This window comes from Rhamphochromis longiceps, linkage group LG2 (assembly GCF_057381845.1).
Source record: "Rhamphochromis longiceps isolate RC_006_pf linkage group LG2, R_longiceps_female_GT1.1, whole genome shotgun sequence".
NCBI lineage: Eukaryota > Metazoa > Chordata > Actinopteri > Cichliformes > Cichlidae > Rhamphochromis > Rhamphochromis longiceps.
Genome location: NC_140558.1, coordinates 34694754 through 34708876, shown reverse-complemented (window position 1 = coordinate 34708876; position 14123 = coordinate 34694754). Strand labels below are relative to the sequence as shown.

General features: G+C 41.1%; 1 protein-coding gene across 1 annotated transcript in view; it reads left to right on the top strand.

Annotated features, from left to right (window-relative positions):
* LOC146677717 (protein diaphanous homolog 1-like) overlaps positions 1-13773 on the top strand; it is a 71771-nt gene extending 57998 nt beyond the window's left edge. The window contains exon 19 of the mRNA XM_085380063.1: positions 13685-13773. Within this exon, the coding sequence (XP_085236189.1) occupies positions 13685-13773 (89 nt within the window). The remainder of the gene's footprint in view (positions 1-13684) is intronic.
* The last annotated feature ends 350 nt before the right edge of the window (positions 13774-14123 follow it).

Genomic DNA, 14123 nt, shown 5'->3' with positions numbered 1-14123 from the left:
CACAACATTCTGTGTGGAGCTTCAGAAATGCAGCTTTGCCTTTTTTCCAGACTCTGAGAACCATTGGTAGGACTTGATGTAACAGAGCTTTTAAGACAGAAAGTCGGTTAAAAAAAACATAGCTGTTTGTTGTCTTATAAGGTAGTTGGTTCACCCATGAAAGATAAACGCTTATTGTCAGTATGGAACGGTGCATATTTTGGGAGCTGGAGTAATGGATAAATGATGCTTGATTGAAGCCAGCTGAAGGAAACAAACATGTAGACGACTGCATTGTTTTTCCCAGAAGATGACGACAACAACACTCAGTTAAGGTTGATGGTGGAGGGTTTACACCTGCATTCTGAAAATTTGCTATTAAATAGATCAATATTTGTTGTTTTAGTTTTAACGTATTTGTTTTATATTTGAAACCTGCATGCACTAATTCGGGAGGAGTAGCAGACATTATTGTCAAAGGTATAGGTGGATGGAGACTTATTAGTTCAGTAGATGAGAAGATGGATGGCAGTATTTGGGGGAAGAGGAGAGAGGTGCAGAATGAATGAGGCTCAGAGAAGGCCGAATAGAGGCAGGAGGGATCTGTATACGATTGAAGAGAGAACTGAGGAAGGGAATGAAAGAATGACAAATGATCAAAAGGTGCAGAGACATGAAGCGACTACAGTGATTGAGGAGATGGGTATTGGGGTAAGGTAAAATGAGGAAACTTGAGTCAAGTTAGCTGCGAGAGTGTGAGAGTGGAAAAAAGGTGAAATAAGAGCGCTGGACGGAGGGTGTAGGTGTTCAGGTTGGTCATAATGACATATTGCTTATTGGCTGCTGTAATAGTTGATTGTAGCTCTGACTTTTCAGCTGGGAGAGATGACACCAATGCTCCTAACAAAAGGTGACTTCATAAATGTGTGTATCTGTCCTAAATGCCCTTTTCTCTGTCAGCATACAGTATGTGAGAAAACAGATGTGATGGGCAGAGACCTTTTTCTGCCTTTTAATCTTTTACTGTGTCTTTCTTTGTCTGTGCTTTTTGTCTCTGTGGGGTGAAATACATCATAGCAAGCATTTTAATGCAGCACTCCACTCCCTCCAACAGTGTTTGGCTCTCCACTGAATCTCTCCACTTTCCTTTCCTCTTTCTGTTCTCCAAATAGGTTATTTGGGGCTCTGTACTTAACTGTACATAGTTAGCGGTCAGTCAGCGCGCGCGCGCACACACACACACACACTTACACACTTGCACACTATGCCACTGGGCCTCCTTAGAGATCGTCTGCTTAATACTGCATAGCACTTAGAGGCATCAACAAGCCCCGTGGTGCTCCACTGAGGCGTAGAAGGCATGAAAGCATGCTAATTCCCCGCAACGCACTCAATCTATCCCTCTGTGACCCCCTGCCCCCTTACCCCCCACCACCACCATCCATCCATCCATCCATCACACTACTTCTACTTTCTGCCCCTCCAAATCTTCTCTGTAGCCAGCATGGTTTAATGAGCACAGAGAACTCAACACTGTGCGCACACAGTGACACACAATGAAGTAAGTTGCACAGTACTAATTTATTCTCTGATCTACTTGTAGCTAGTTTTCCTTTTGACTAGTAGCTAAAATCACGCTATTATATTTGTGTACAGTGAGTATACTTAATGTCATATGTGCACAAAGATAAAAGGAAAAGCTATTGAACCATTTGGTATGGTGTGCACTTTACATTTGCCACTCAGGTCTCATCATAATTACCTCTGGTACTGTGAAAACCTTATAACTACTTTACTGTACACCTGGCTCTTAAAATATGAATAACAGATTAATGAGAAACCGTTAAAGTACTACAATAGCTTGTCTACAACAGGCTAATGGTTATAAAGTGGGTCATTGTTTTTTATAACACAATGTCCAATGTTGATACTTTTGCAAAAGTTAGTTCATGACATTATAAACTAAGCACAATACACCATAACAGACTTAATAGCTAAATTTAAATGCGTATGGGGGCATTTTCTATATTTTCTGTCATACGAGGTTTGGGTACAGATTATATAGCTTAGGATTTGTTGGAAGAAGAGACGGGTGGCCAAAAGTTTTGCTTTATTTCATCATGCTGCAAGCAGTATTACTGACAGTTTTCTAGGAATTTCTCTTGGAAGTAACCACAGTCTACTATGATGGCATATAATACGTCTTTCTTGAACAAAAGGAATCAGTGGTACTATTTTACTTCTCAGCACATCAGCAAAGCAGAATAGAACATAAAATTAATTCACTAGCATTAGTGTCTGTAGAGCACTCTGGTTTTATTTCAGACTGCAGTGAAATGCAGAACACATCACATGGGGACAGTTTGTGTGGCAGCTTTCAAACCAAGTGTGTGTGTGTCAAGGGACCTGATTCTGTTATGTAGTAAGCACAAAGGCCCTTGTGAGTCCTCACTTAAAATGTGTAAAGTAATGCTAAGAGTTCTTGCCACTCAAGCATTTTAAGACCTGTGGTCTAGGGACTCCTTGCACATTTGCGCATGTGTGTTTGCTTGTGTGTCTACAAGACTCATTGTTTATGTGTAAGAAATGATGTAAGCGAATATGTATGTGCGTTTGTGTCATAGGGGACTGCAGACACTGTCAGCTTCATTTCCCAACATCATGTAACCGAGGACAGGCCAGCCTTATGAGACCTCAAGCTGAAAAATGGCGAAAATCTCTCTCTCTCACACACACACACACACACACACACACACACACACACACACACACACACACACACACACACACACACACACACACACACTCATCAGGGTGAAGGGTGGAATCCTGGCCTTGTCATGCTCTATGCCATAATCCAGTTTAGAAGGATTAATTAGGAATTAAGGAGTGTAATGTTATCAGTGCATGATCCATTCACGTGCGTGCACATACACTCTCAAACAGAGTAAAATATGTGTATATGTAGGGCACAGATTATTCAGAACTAAGAAAGAAAAGTAAAGTATTTTTTTTAACTTTATTACTTTCTCATTCGGTTTTTCACTTTCTCTCTGCCCTCTCCCTCCTTCTCTGACTGCCTTACTTATTATCCTCCTTGTTACTTATTATCCTCTCTAGCTCTTCATCCATCCTTGCACTCTCTTTTTCCTTCAACTTCCTTCATTTCATATGTTCTAGGAATATCCATAAAATAATTTTTTTTTTTTTCCCTCTTGCCCTTGTTTTCAGCTACTCCTTTCTGCGTTCTGTGCCACCATTATGTGTAGGCTTTCATTCAGTGCTTTCATCCTTCCTGCCTAGCTTTGTCAAAGAGAGAAAGATGAGAGAGATTTCTATTGCTCTGCTACTCTTTCAAGAAGGCTACATTCAGGTGTGCCTCTCCGGATGTCCATTTTGTGTCTGCCTTCCCATTTTTCATAGTTTTTCTTTATTTCTGTAGTGAAGAGCGCGACTGGGGAACCGAGCTACTTACAATTGCTTGACTCAAGTCTCAGCCTCTTTGCTGTATGAAGTAGCTCTGTTTTCAGAGAAGAGTTGAGTGGCTTACCTTTGTCCTTGAGACGATGCTTTCACTCGCTCTGGGTTTTGTTTTTTTTTTTGGTCCCCCCCCCCCCCCTTCTTCTGCCATCTATGTACCAATTTATGAATGTATGTGCAGTACTATGCCCCATCCTCTGTTTGTGCTTTAGCTTGAACACTGATTTTAAGGAGAGATTGGTAGATTAAAGGAACTAAAGTGAGCCTGAGGATGAGAAGGAGAGAAATGGATATAAACTAAAAACAGGAAAAACTGAGGCTGTTTATGTCTGCATTAGTGTTTCAGCGACTGTAATTTTCTGTGTATGCCTGCCTGACAAAATCGGTGAGGTGTGTCTTGATGCTTCCTTAGGCAGACGGTAATGATATTGTTTTTATTAATAGCTGATTAAATTTTTAGTGTGTCACTGTTGGAACTTTTAGTGGTTTTACAATGCTGTGCCTCCTCCTTTAGGCATCCCAGTGTACAAATACAAAAAAAAAGCATCTCCAATTCGCCCCTCTGTTTGTCCCATAACAGACAATCATTTTAATCACTCAAGCAATAGTAGACATGGTATTCGTCATTCTGTAACCACTGTGCTCGCCATTATCCATTATACCCATATTTTCATGCTGGTGATTTATGCTACCTCTCTTTGTCTCCTTTCTCTGGCTGTCTTCTATTCCCTCTATCCCCTTTTCGTTCTCACTGCCTGCCACCTTCCATCTCACTTGTTCCCTCTGGCACTATTGGCAGCACTCTGTCTCTGTCAGGTGTGTGTGAGATAGCCTTCACGCCATTGACTTGGAGGAGATAAGCTTTTGGATGTCTCAGCTTCCATTCAACTGGTTCCTTAACTCTTCCTTTTCCGAGCAGCAAGCAGATATTCATTGTTCTAGTTTTTTTTTTTTTGTTTGTTTTTTAAAGCTGATTTGATTGGAGGTGAAGACATATAGATAATCATTCCTATTATGTGGCTTACTGCCATAACATCAGTTACCATCATCTGTTTTTCACGTTTTTGTTTCTTTTCCTATTTTAGTTGTAATAAAAAAAAAAATAATAAAAAAAAAACTTGATATAGTATCTACTGCACATCAATTTATCCATGGCATATAAGAGGCTTTCAGCAAACTTTGAAGACAAACAATAGGATGAGTGTAATGTACAGGAAATGTAAAGTAATGGGTTAGAAGCTTATTTCCAGTTCAAAAAAACTTTTCACATTTGTAGTTTCATGACACTGTCACTGATCGCCAAAGTGTAACTTCCTCAGAGGGGAAAAAGCATCCGTAATGATGGCTGTGATGAAATATGTATCTCAAGCAAGATTCCAGTCTTAACAAGTTTCCTTTCATCCTGTACTGAATCAAAAAGTTTCAAACCAACTCGGAACACCAAACCTTGCTATACTGTGTACTTCAAACTCTTTGACTATGGGTGATTCTCTCACACACACACACACACACACACACACACACACACACACACACACACACACACACACACTCTATATAAAGTAACATGGGTGGCTAGGACAGGACCACCTGATCCACCTATGTTAAACATGTACTAACCTTAAACAGTATAAGACCATTTATTTTAGGAAAAAAGTGTTCCAGCTCGTCATGTTTAGCCACTCGTTTACTTTGTCTCCACCGATACGTTGTGCTGACGAGATAATGCATAGTTGTCTTGTCAGAGTTTGTAAGATAGCAGAGCTGCCCGTAGTTTTAAGCAGACAGCTGAAAGGATATAGTGACAAAGCGGTGTACTAAAATGAGCTGAAAGCAGTACATAACTGTTTAATATCCTTAAGATACCCATTTAGTAAAATTCTTCATACACCTGAACACATTATTCGATTCCAAAATATTTTAACTCAACTGTTTCTATGTGTTAGTGATAGCATTGTGATCTGAGGTTTGGTGTTTCAAATACTTAGCTTGTTACTGTGGCCGTAGCTCTGTTTGGGTAAAATTTGAGATTATGTCTGTTTTTGTGTGTGAGAGAGGGAGCGTGGGGAGAGTAACAAGGCCAGTTTTGCCTTCAGGCTGTTTGGCCCCAAACTCTCATCAGCCTGCTGGTGCTGAAACAGAGAACCTTCTGCCCCTTGCCACTATATAACCACAAACAGGCACGAGCACATAGCCACACAAAAAGCACTGCAAATACATATGCACACATAAAGATTAAAATAACAAAGAAAAAAAAAACAAGCCACATGCATTCATAACACACACATAACACACAAGTTTGTGCCTAAATCATCTCCCCCATCTTTCTGTCATCGTCACTTGTTTTATCAGTTCATCCCATCTTCCTTTATCCACCTCCCTAATCTGTCTATGCCTCTATCAGACACTTTCGATTCCCATATCTTGCCTCTGAGATGAGCACTCTTTTCTTGCACCCCCACTCCCTTCATGCGTATCTTGTTTCCTCACACACCCATACATCCACCAGCTTTAAATTACTTTGAGAATGTTTCTTGTCCCCCTTCTTTTCCATTTCTCTCTCTGTCTCCCTCTACCCCCCTCCTCATCTTTTTCCTCTCCTGTCTTCTCAGCTGTGGTTTTAATGCATTATGAAAATGGACTGGGGCTATGAAAGCGAAACAGGACAAGTTTGGCTGTTTAATGTGACTCCTTTCACTCCTCATCTGCCTCATTGGCGGAATGCATTTGTGTGTGTGCCTTCTTACTGCCATGTAAAGTTGTGTTTTTTGTGTGAATGTGCATGTGTGCAAGCACACATGCACATTCTTTGCTGGCTTATTTTTTTGCTTTTAACATGCAAACTCAATGTGACCAACCGATCATGTAGTGGTATGTTCATGCCCTTTAACATGAACTTCCAACACTAATGCATACATGCACACTCTTTGGGCAAGCATTAAACTGCATGAATAATAAAACAGACAGGCAGACGGCATGGAACACATGTTTTTCTGAGACATGTGTTAATGGAAAAGTGTGTTAGGATGATGATGGAAGCTAGGAAGGCGTGTTCATGAGACAGAGGATAAGTTCTACCCTACGGGGGAGGGGGAGGGGGGGGGGGGGCATGACCTGGATATGTGTCTCCACATTTCCATCTCTCTCTTTCTCACATTTATCTCAATATCTCCTCCACTTTCCCCCACTTTGTTAATTTGTGTGAAGTTAAACCACCTCATCTCTGGAGAGAGAATGATCATCCTGTGGAGAGATGAAGCCAGATGAGCTGATTAGATGGATAAAGATGAATTTACATTCAATGCAGAGTGGGAGGAATACAACCGAAAGAGAGGGGTTGATATGTGATGTTTGACTATTAGATTAAGTTGGTGAATGTTGGGGTGTGATGAGGTCACTGAGCCAGCCTGTGCCGTAATGTCATCTTAAAATAGATTTGATAAGGCTGATTGTATTTGAACTAGAACTTTAATGAACTTTCACTGTGCTACTTGAGAGAACAGTAGCATTGATTTAAAATAGCCTCAGTCTTTTCTTGTCATTTCTTTTTTACCCTTCCCAGCCTCCCCATTTCTGCCTCTCTGCCACCTCTTCTCGTGCTTGCACTTTCTCTCTAATGTTGTAGAGCAAGTGTATGTGTGGCTGCGTGTGTGTGTCTGGCAGTGGATATTCTGAGCATTGATGGTGTATGTGTGTGCATCAGGGTTTAATTGCGGTGTGCATAGAAACGAGTGTAATTAGCCAGCGCTCGCTTCCCTGCCGCACGGCTAACAACCAGCATCCCCTCTGTGCTTGCTCTTTCTCTCTCTGCCTTTATTCTTTGTCTCCCTCCCTCTCTCTCTTGTCTCATGCCTGTTGCCACAACGACAAGCCCCACTCCGCCATTGTTCCCCGCTGTTCTCCAAGAACAAAGGAGGAGGCTATTAGCTCCCTGAGAGAGGAGTGGTGGAAATGGAGGATAGGGATAGAGAAAAACAGAAAGGATTGCTGTAAGGGTGGGATGATGAGAGTGTGGGAGAGAATTGTTGAACAAGTAAAGGATGGAAAGAGATGGGCATGGAAATAAGGGAGAAGAAAGAAGGGAAAGAAAAGCTAGAGGAAAAAGTGAAAAAGACTTTCAGAGAATTAGAGGGGAAACAGATTAGAGGAGTAGAAAGGCTTGTAGGGCAGTTGGCTTTATTTCAGGAACAGGGCTAAATAATGAAATTATTTAGTGAACCATCCTTTCCCAGCTATGCAGAGATTCATCCCATCTACCATTCTCTTCCCCTTCTCCTCTTTGCCCTTTATCAGTCCATTACAGCCAGAATTTAAGCATTTATGTGTTTGCTTGTACATGACACACATACACTTTTCACTTTTTTCCTTTAAAAAAAAAAGAGACACTCATAGCTTTTGCGTCCTTGCTCCCCGTGCTTGTGTGTGTGTGTGTGTGTGTGTGTGTGCACTCCATGTGAGGGTTATTAGTAGCAAGTGTAGGTGGGTAATACGCTGTCTGTAATACTGGCCATCTGAATGTTAACAGATTGTAACGCAGGACAGAAAGTGAATTTGGTTTCCCGAGGAAAATGGAGCAAATTACACTTTTATAGCTCTCTGCCACTATCCTTTGCTCTCGCCATTACTCACTGGGTGTAGCGAGAGAGAGAGAATGAGGAGAGGGAGAAAATGGGAGAACAAGTGATTGGGAAGATGTCCTTACTGTAGAAGACAGTTGAGGTGTTATGGTGAAACTCTATGGTTTATGGGGAAATGCAGGGACAGCTTTTCACATAGTTGATAGCCTGCCTCGTTGATAGGATCTGTTTTGTCCTTCTTATAGACAATGCAACTCAGGAAAAAATATTCTCTTACCCCAGGAAAAGCTTAGATAATTGTCAACATATCTAATCCTAGTTGAAATTTACAATACCAGTCGCTTAATCCAAATATCTACATGTACTAGGCTGTCATTTTGATTAGGATATCTACATGCGCTTCATATTCACAGCCTTTTCTTTCAAATCTAGTAAAATGTCGTCACAGTTACAAGGGAAATGTGAGTGCTATGGTTAGTCAGACATTTCATTTTGTAATAGTGATGTAATGGCATGCAATCCCCACATGAATAGCTGTCATTTGAATTTATTACATGTACTATAATAGTTGACAGTGATTGACTGAGCGATCACAGCCACTAATTCTGTAGCAGTTTGAGCCTACACTCAGTAGCCAATTTTTTTATTTTTTTTTTAATTTTTTTAAAGGCATACCTTTGCTAGTACTGAGTTGGACCCACTGTAGCCTTCAGAGCTGTCCTCCCTTGTGGCATACATTGGTGACCGTGTAGGTCATTGGAGTACAGCGATTTGAGCTTTGTGACACCTGGTTCTAAAAGGATGCTAATGATCATCAACAACACTACACATGTTCCAAAAACATGGCCCCAACACCACCACTATATTCTTCCCCTGTTATCTGAGTGTTTCAGCAGAAACCAAGACTCAAATGGCAAAGTAATTTTTTTCCAGTCTTCTGTTGTTTAATTTTGGAGAGCCTGTGCAAATTGTAGTCTGTTTCCTGTTCTTAGTGGCACCTGGTGTGGTTTCAGCTGCTGTAGCCTATCTGCTTCAAGGTTTCATGTGCTGTGCATTCAGAGAAACTTTTCTACAAACCTTAGTTATAAAGAATTGTTATTAGTCATACTATTGCTTTCTCCAGGCAAAACAGTCTGGCCACTCTCCTCTGCCTTTTGGCTTCAAAACATTTTCACCCAGAGAACTGCCCCTCACTGCATATATTTTATCTTTTTTGGGTCATTCTCTGTAAATCCTATACATGTTCCCAGTAGATCAGTAATTTTGGAAATATTCAAACCAGTTCGTCTGGCATTAAATATCATGCCACATCCCAAGTCGCATCATCCTCCCAGTTTTGTGTGCTTGATTTGAACTTGAACCAGGTTGTCTTGACCATGTCTATATGGCTAAATGCACTGAATTACGACACGTGATTGGCTGCTTAGATATTTGCGTTAACAAGGAGTTGAACAACTTTACCTAATAGGTTGTCAGATGAATGTATGCATATAAATATTTAAAGTTATGCTTTTTGTTTGTAGTTCATATGCAGACAAAGTTCTGTTAAGCAGTCATATTTGAGCAAGCCTTCTCTGCATGCAAGGCTGCACGGAGAGCAGTCGAGGTGCTGAATAATGTAACCTCAAAACTGTCAGCCATCAATTTCAAAAATCTGAAAATTAAGTCTGAAAATGGATATCAGTTTTCACTATCAAGATATCTTGGCTTTACTGGAAAAATTGACCATTGGCAACAGAGGCGAAGTCAGCAGAGTAGCTTAGTGGTTCCCAGACTGACTATTATATTCAATAAGTTTTAGTCATTTGTTATAATTTTTTAACCTGACTTAGCATAACACAACAATGTAGGTGCGTACAGCTACAAATTTCACAGTTAAATGCTGCACATATGTGAGAATATTTTTAAATGGGTTCAGCAGATATAGTCCTGCTGTATGGTGTGGCTAGCTGTGCAATATTAGGATTACAGCAACAAATACTGAACATCTTTAGACTGTCGGGGTGAATTTCACTTCTGTATAGCATCTGACTGCAATGAAATCTGGAGGTTTTATTTTTCAATAACCCCGGCTCACCTTAGGTTGACTCAAAAGAACAGTTTAACTCATTAAATTTGGATTTCCTTTTAAGATTCACATCACTCAGTCACCCTGACAGAATGCATATATTATCTTAATTCACTATTGGCTTTGGCCTGGCTTCTTGACACTGTTGAGTGTTTTTAAATTTTAAAGTTCATAGTAAAGGTTGAGCCACTTTGAAGTATGTATTGCCATGTTTATTGTACTGAAACACTTCATTTATTAGCTGATGGCTATTTTTAACATTAGTCAGGTCCAGCATGTTTAGAACCTTTTAAAGATCATGCCTCAATTTCTCTAAAGCTGTATCCTTATCCATACAGGAAGTAGGTGCACAGAAAGATATGGATTGTGCTGACTGTACTTTTTAAAATTACATTGACATAATTTTACCTATATGGTCTAGGATGATTTCTGTTTTGATAGTGGGATTGGTTACATTGATGAGTTTCCTCTGCATCTGTGGAAGTAAGATATAAAAGTACCGAAGAGCTTAAGTGAAAAGCTACAAGATCATTCTTAAAGGCTCAGTCTTCTTATCAAGTCATGAAGTAACACTGAAGAGAGAAAGAAATTGCTTTTGATTTGAATTAAAGCAGAGCTTAGCCGAAACCCAATGAAACTGCAGTCAAGGTTGGCTCAAGGGTGGCGTTTTTACAGCCAGGCAATGAAAGTGTTAGTGTAGAAGCACACAAATATACGCACACATGTATACACTCTCATATGAGGATTCACCCGCCTGACCTAGCAGATCTGTTTCCCTCCAGTGGGAGAAGGGGAATATCTTTCCTGGAGATGTTAATTCTTAGCATCAAAAAAGATTGTGTTCCTTCCTTGTGGAAAGGAGAAATGATGATGAAGTGTCTCAATCATTCACACCCCACCTGTCTTATTGTGCATATTTCTTTCCTACCTTTTTTTGTTCCTACTCCCTCTTCCCTTCCTCCCGTATCTTTCTCCCTACCTCTTTCTTATTCTCCTATGCTCCTGCCATCTGCTTCCCTCCCTGAGCTGACATTTGCTGTCAGGCAGCCTTATTATTTTGTTCTTCACATTTCTGATTAGAATTCTATCGTTCTCTCTCTTTCTCTCCATCATGGTCCCTCTCCCTGTCTTTGTCTCTGTCCTCCTCTGTCCCTCCCTCTGGCCCTCCCCCACAAACATCTCACTCCAATAATGTTTCCATTCCTCCTCTTTCTCTCACTTTTTTCATTCCTTTGCCGCATTCAATTCAGCATAATCTAATTCAGTCTATCTCCCACCATCCCATCTTCCATTATACCTCTCATTTCTCACAGTTTCTCTCGTGTCTCACTCTGTTTTTAAAGGTCAGTTTTCTTCTCCCCCCCCCCCCCCCGTCCCTCCCTCCCTCCCTCTCTCTCCTTTCTCCCCATAAAGTTCTTGCTGCAGTTGCTCCCAAGGACTCTGTCTCTAGCTTTTAATTATACTCTGTGGGCCCTCTACCCTCTCCCTGTAGAAACCTGCACACAAGCGAGTTTGTGCACCCACTGATACGCACAGAGGCAGAACGTGCTCACGCAGAGTAAACACAAAAAAACAAAACCTTCACCATAATTTTTCCTGGTTTTAACCCTCTCAGGCTCAAATTAAGCTTTTTGTTGCTAATGCACAACCAAGTCCTGCAGTGGTACTTCTGAGTAAAAAAAACTCATAAAATATGTATGTTGGGTAATCAGGTTGTTAGTTTTTAACTGTTGCAAATCGGCAACGCCTGCCTTGAGAGGGTTAAGTCAAGAACCTTGTATATTCTCCCTTTTAAAAAGACTTTTAATTTGATATTAGTTATTAAAAGCATGTTAGAAAATCTTAGTTATTTGAGATTTATTATTGGGTTGCAAAAGTAAGCAGATATTTTGTCCATGCTGAGGTCCACTAAAGTAGCAGGAGTTCATCATACAACTGGACAGCAAAGGAGAAAGGAAAGGGTTGTCATGGTGATATGAATCCCTCGAGGGTATATTTCCCCCCTCATTTACTCGCTCCACAAGTCTGCATCTTGTCCACTAGCTATATATTACTCTTTCCATCGTTCTTTTTCATTTAATCTTACTACCTTTGTCTAACTAAATCATTTCGTTACCTGCTTGTCATACTTTGCTCTATTTGTTTGTTGTCTTCACATCTCTCTCAGGCTTTTCCGTCTTGTTTTCTTAACGTCTTCTTTTGTTCTCATCTTTCTTCTTGTTTCTTTTTGTCTCTCCTTTCTTCCGTCCCTGTGGTCCTCACCTCTTGTCCAGGCGTCAAGGGAGGGAGAAGCAGAGGAAGGAAAGGAATGCTAATTTTATCACCACAGTGACGGAGTGCAAAGGAGAGACAGAAAAAGAGAGAGAAAGAAAATGTCACACGTCTGAGGAAATGAGATGGCCATTGCACTCTGTATGTGTGTATGTGTCGGTGCGTGTCTCAGGCTGACAGTCTGAGTGACATTTTGTGTATTTTTCCTCTGCTTTGTCTCACTCCCCTGCTGAGGAAATGATAGATACACACATACATATCCAAATATACATATATAAGTGTTCGTTTGTGTTTATGAGCAGGGGGCAAATGCTAATGTATGCATGTTATGCGTCTTATGCATTTCTTTTTCAAACCAGCGCAAGACCTGTTTTCTGCCCTTTTTGTTTTTCAACTCAATCATCTGTCTCTCTCACTTCTACTTCATTCCAGCGCTCCATCTTCACTCCTCACTCATGTCGGAAATGTAATCACGTTCAGGGGCTGCACTAAGGGAAGGAGTGGGAGCCGGGTGGGAGGGAAAGAGGGGGCCAAAAGAGAGAGTTTGAGGCGAATGTAGGGAAGAGGAAGAAAAAGCCATTGGTATGTGTACCCAATTACCACTCCAGCCAGCCCAAAGTCACCTTCGCAGACAACGGACTCACGCACTCTCAAAATAGCTACTTCCATCCCGCCTCCTCTATGTGTATGTATGTGTGTTTGTTACAGTCGTGATGAGGTAGACTGAATAATATCATGGCCTTCCTCTCATCCGTCAGCACAAGGTTTAGTGTGTGTGTGTGTGTGTGTGTGTGTGTGTGTGTGTGTGTGTGTGTGTGAGAGAGAGAGAGAGAGAATGTGGGTGAATGCGTGGGTGTGCCCTGTGTCTGATTGCACTAGCTGATTGAGTCCTAGTCCTGCAGATTTCAACCCAGGTCCTCATCGTCTGATTAGGTGATGTGATATGTGTGTGAGAGAGAGAGAGACTTTAGCACAGCACTCTTTTATAGTGCCTATTGCTTTTTCGTTGAGTTTTGTAAGCTTATTCAGTTCACTTGTTTGTATGTACGTGTGAATTGCTGTGCCTCTGTCTTTGTGAGGCACAAGTTGAGTTCTCAACACTTTTTGCAAAGTAAGGGTTAGGATTTGGATTTATTGTTAATATCTGAACCTAGTCAACATAAGTGTTAGAGGGTACAGGTTCAAGACATGGTTAACTTTCTCACTGAGGCCTGTAGGCAATGTGGGTTCTTACAAGCAAAGCAATGCAAAGGTCTGTGTGTGTGCCCTTGTTAACCGTGTCCTCGTTCCGCCTTGCCTCCTAATTAAGAGACCGTAGGCCTCCCAGCACTGCCTGCTATCCCACACTCCGCTGGGGCAGAAAGGGACAAGAACAGCACAAGAGAAGGAGAGTGGTAGAAGGGCTAGATGGAGAGATGGAGGACAGAAAAATGAAAAAGCTATGTGTCAAAAAATATTAAACTGAAAAAGAGTGATACATTTAGAAAGGAGATGGAGGGAAACAAAATAAGGATTTTTTTTGTGAGGGATTGAAAAGCCAGAGCTGATGAGGGAGCAAGTAATAGAAGGTGTAGAAATGTGGATTTGGTGAGAAGGGATAGTGTGGACTGATAAAGCGTTAGGCCTATACACATTCTCCATTTCCCTTGCTAAATTGATGCCAATCATTTCCATAACTGTCTGTGCATCACGTGCGTATGTGTGCAGTTCTCAAGTGGTAATCTATTCAGTCTTATTCTTTACTTTCC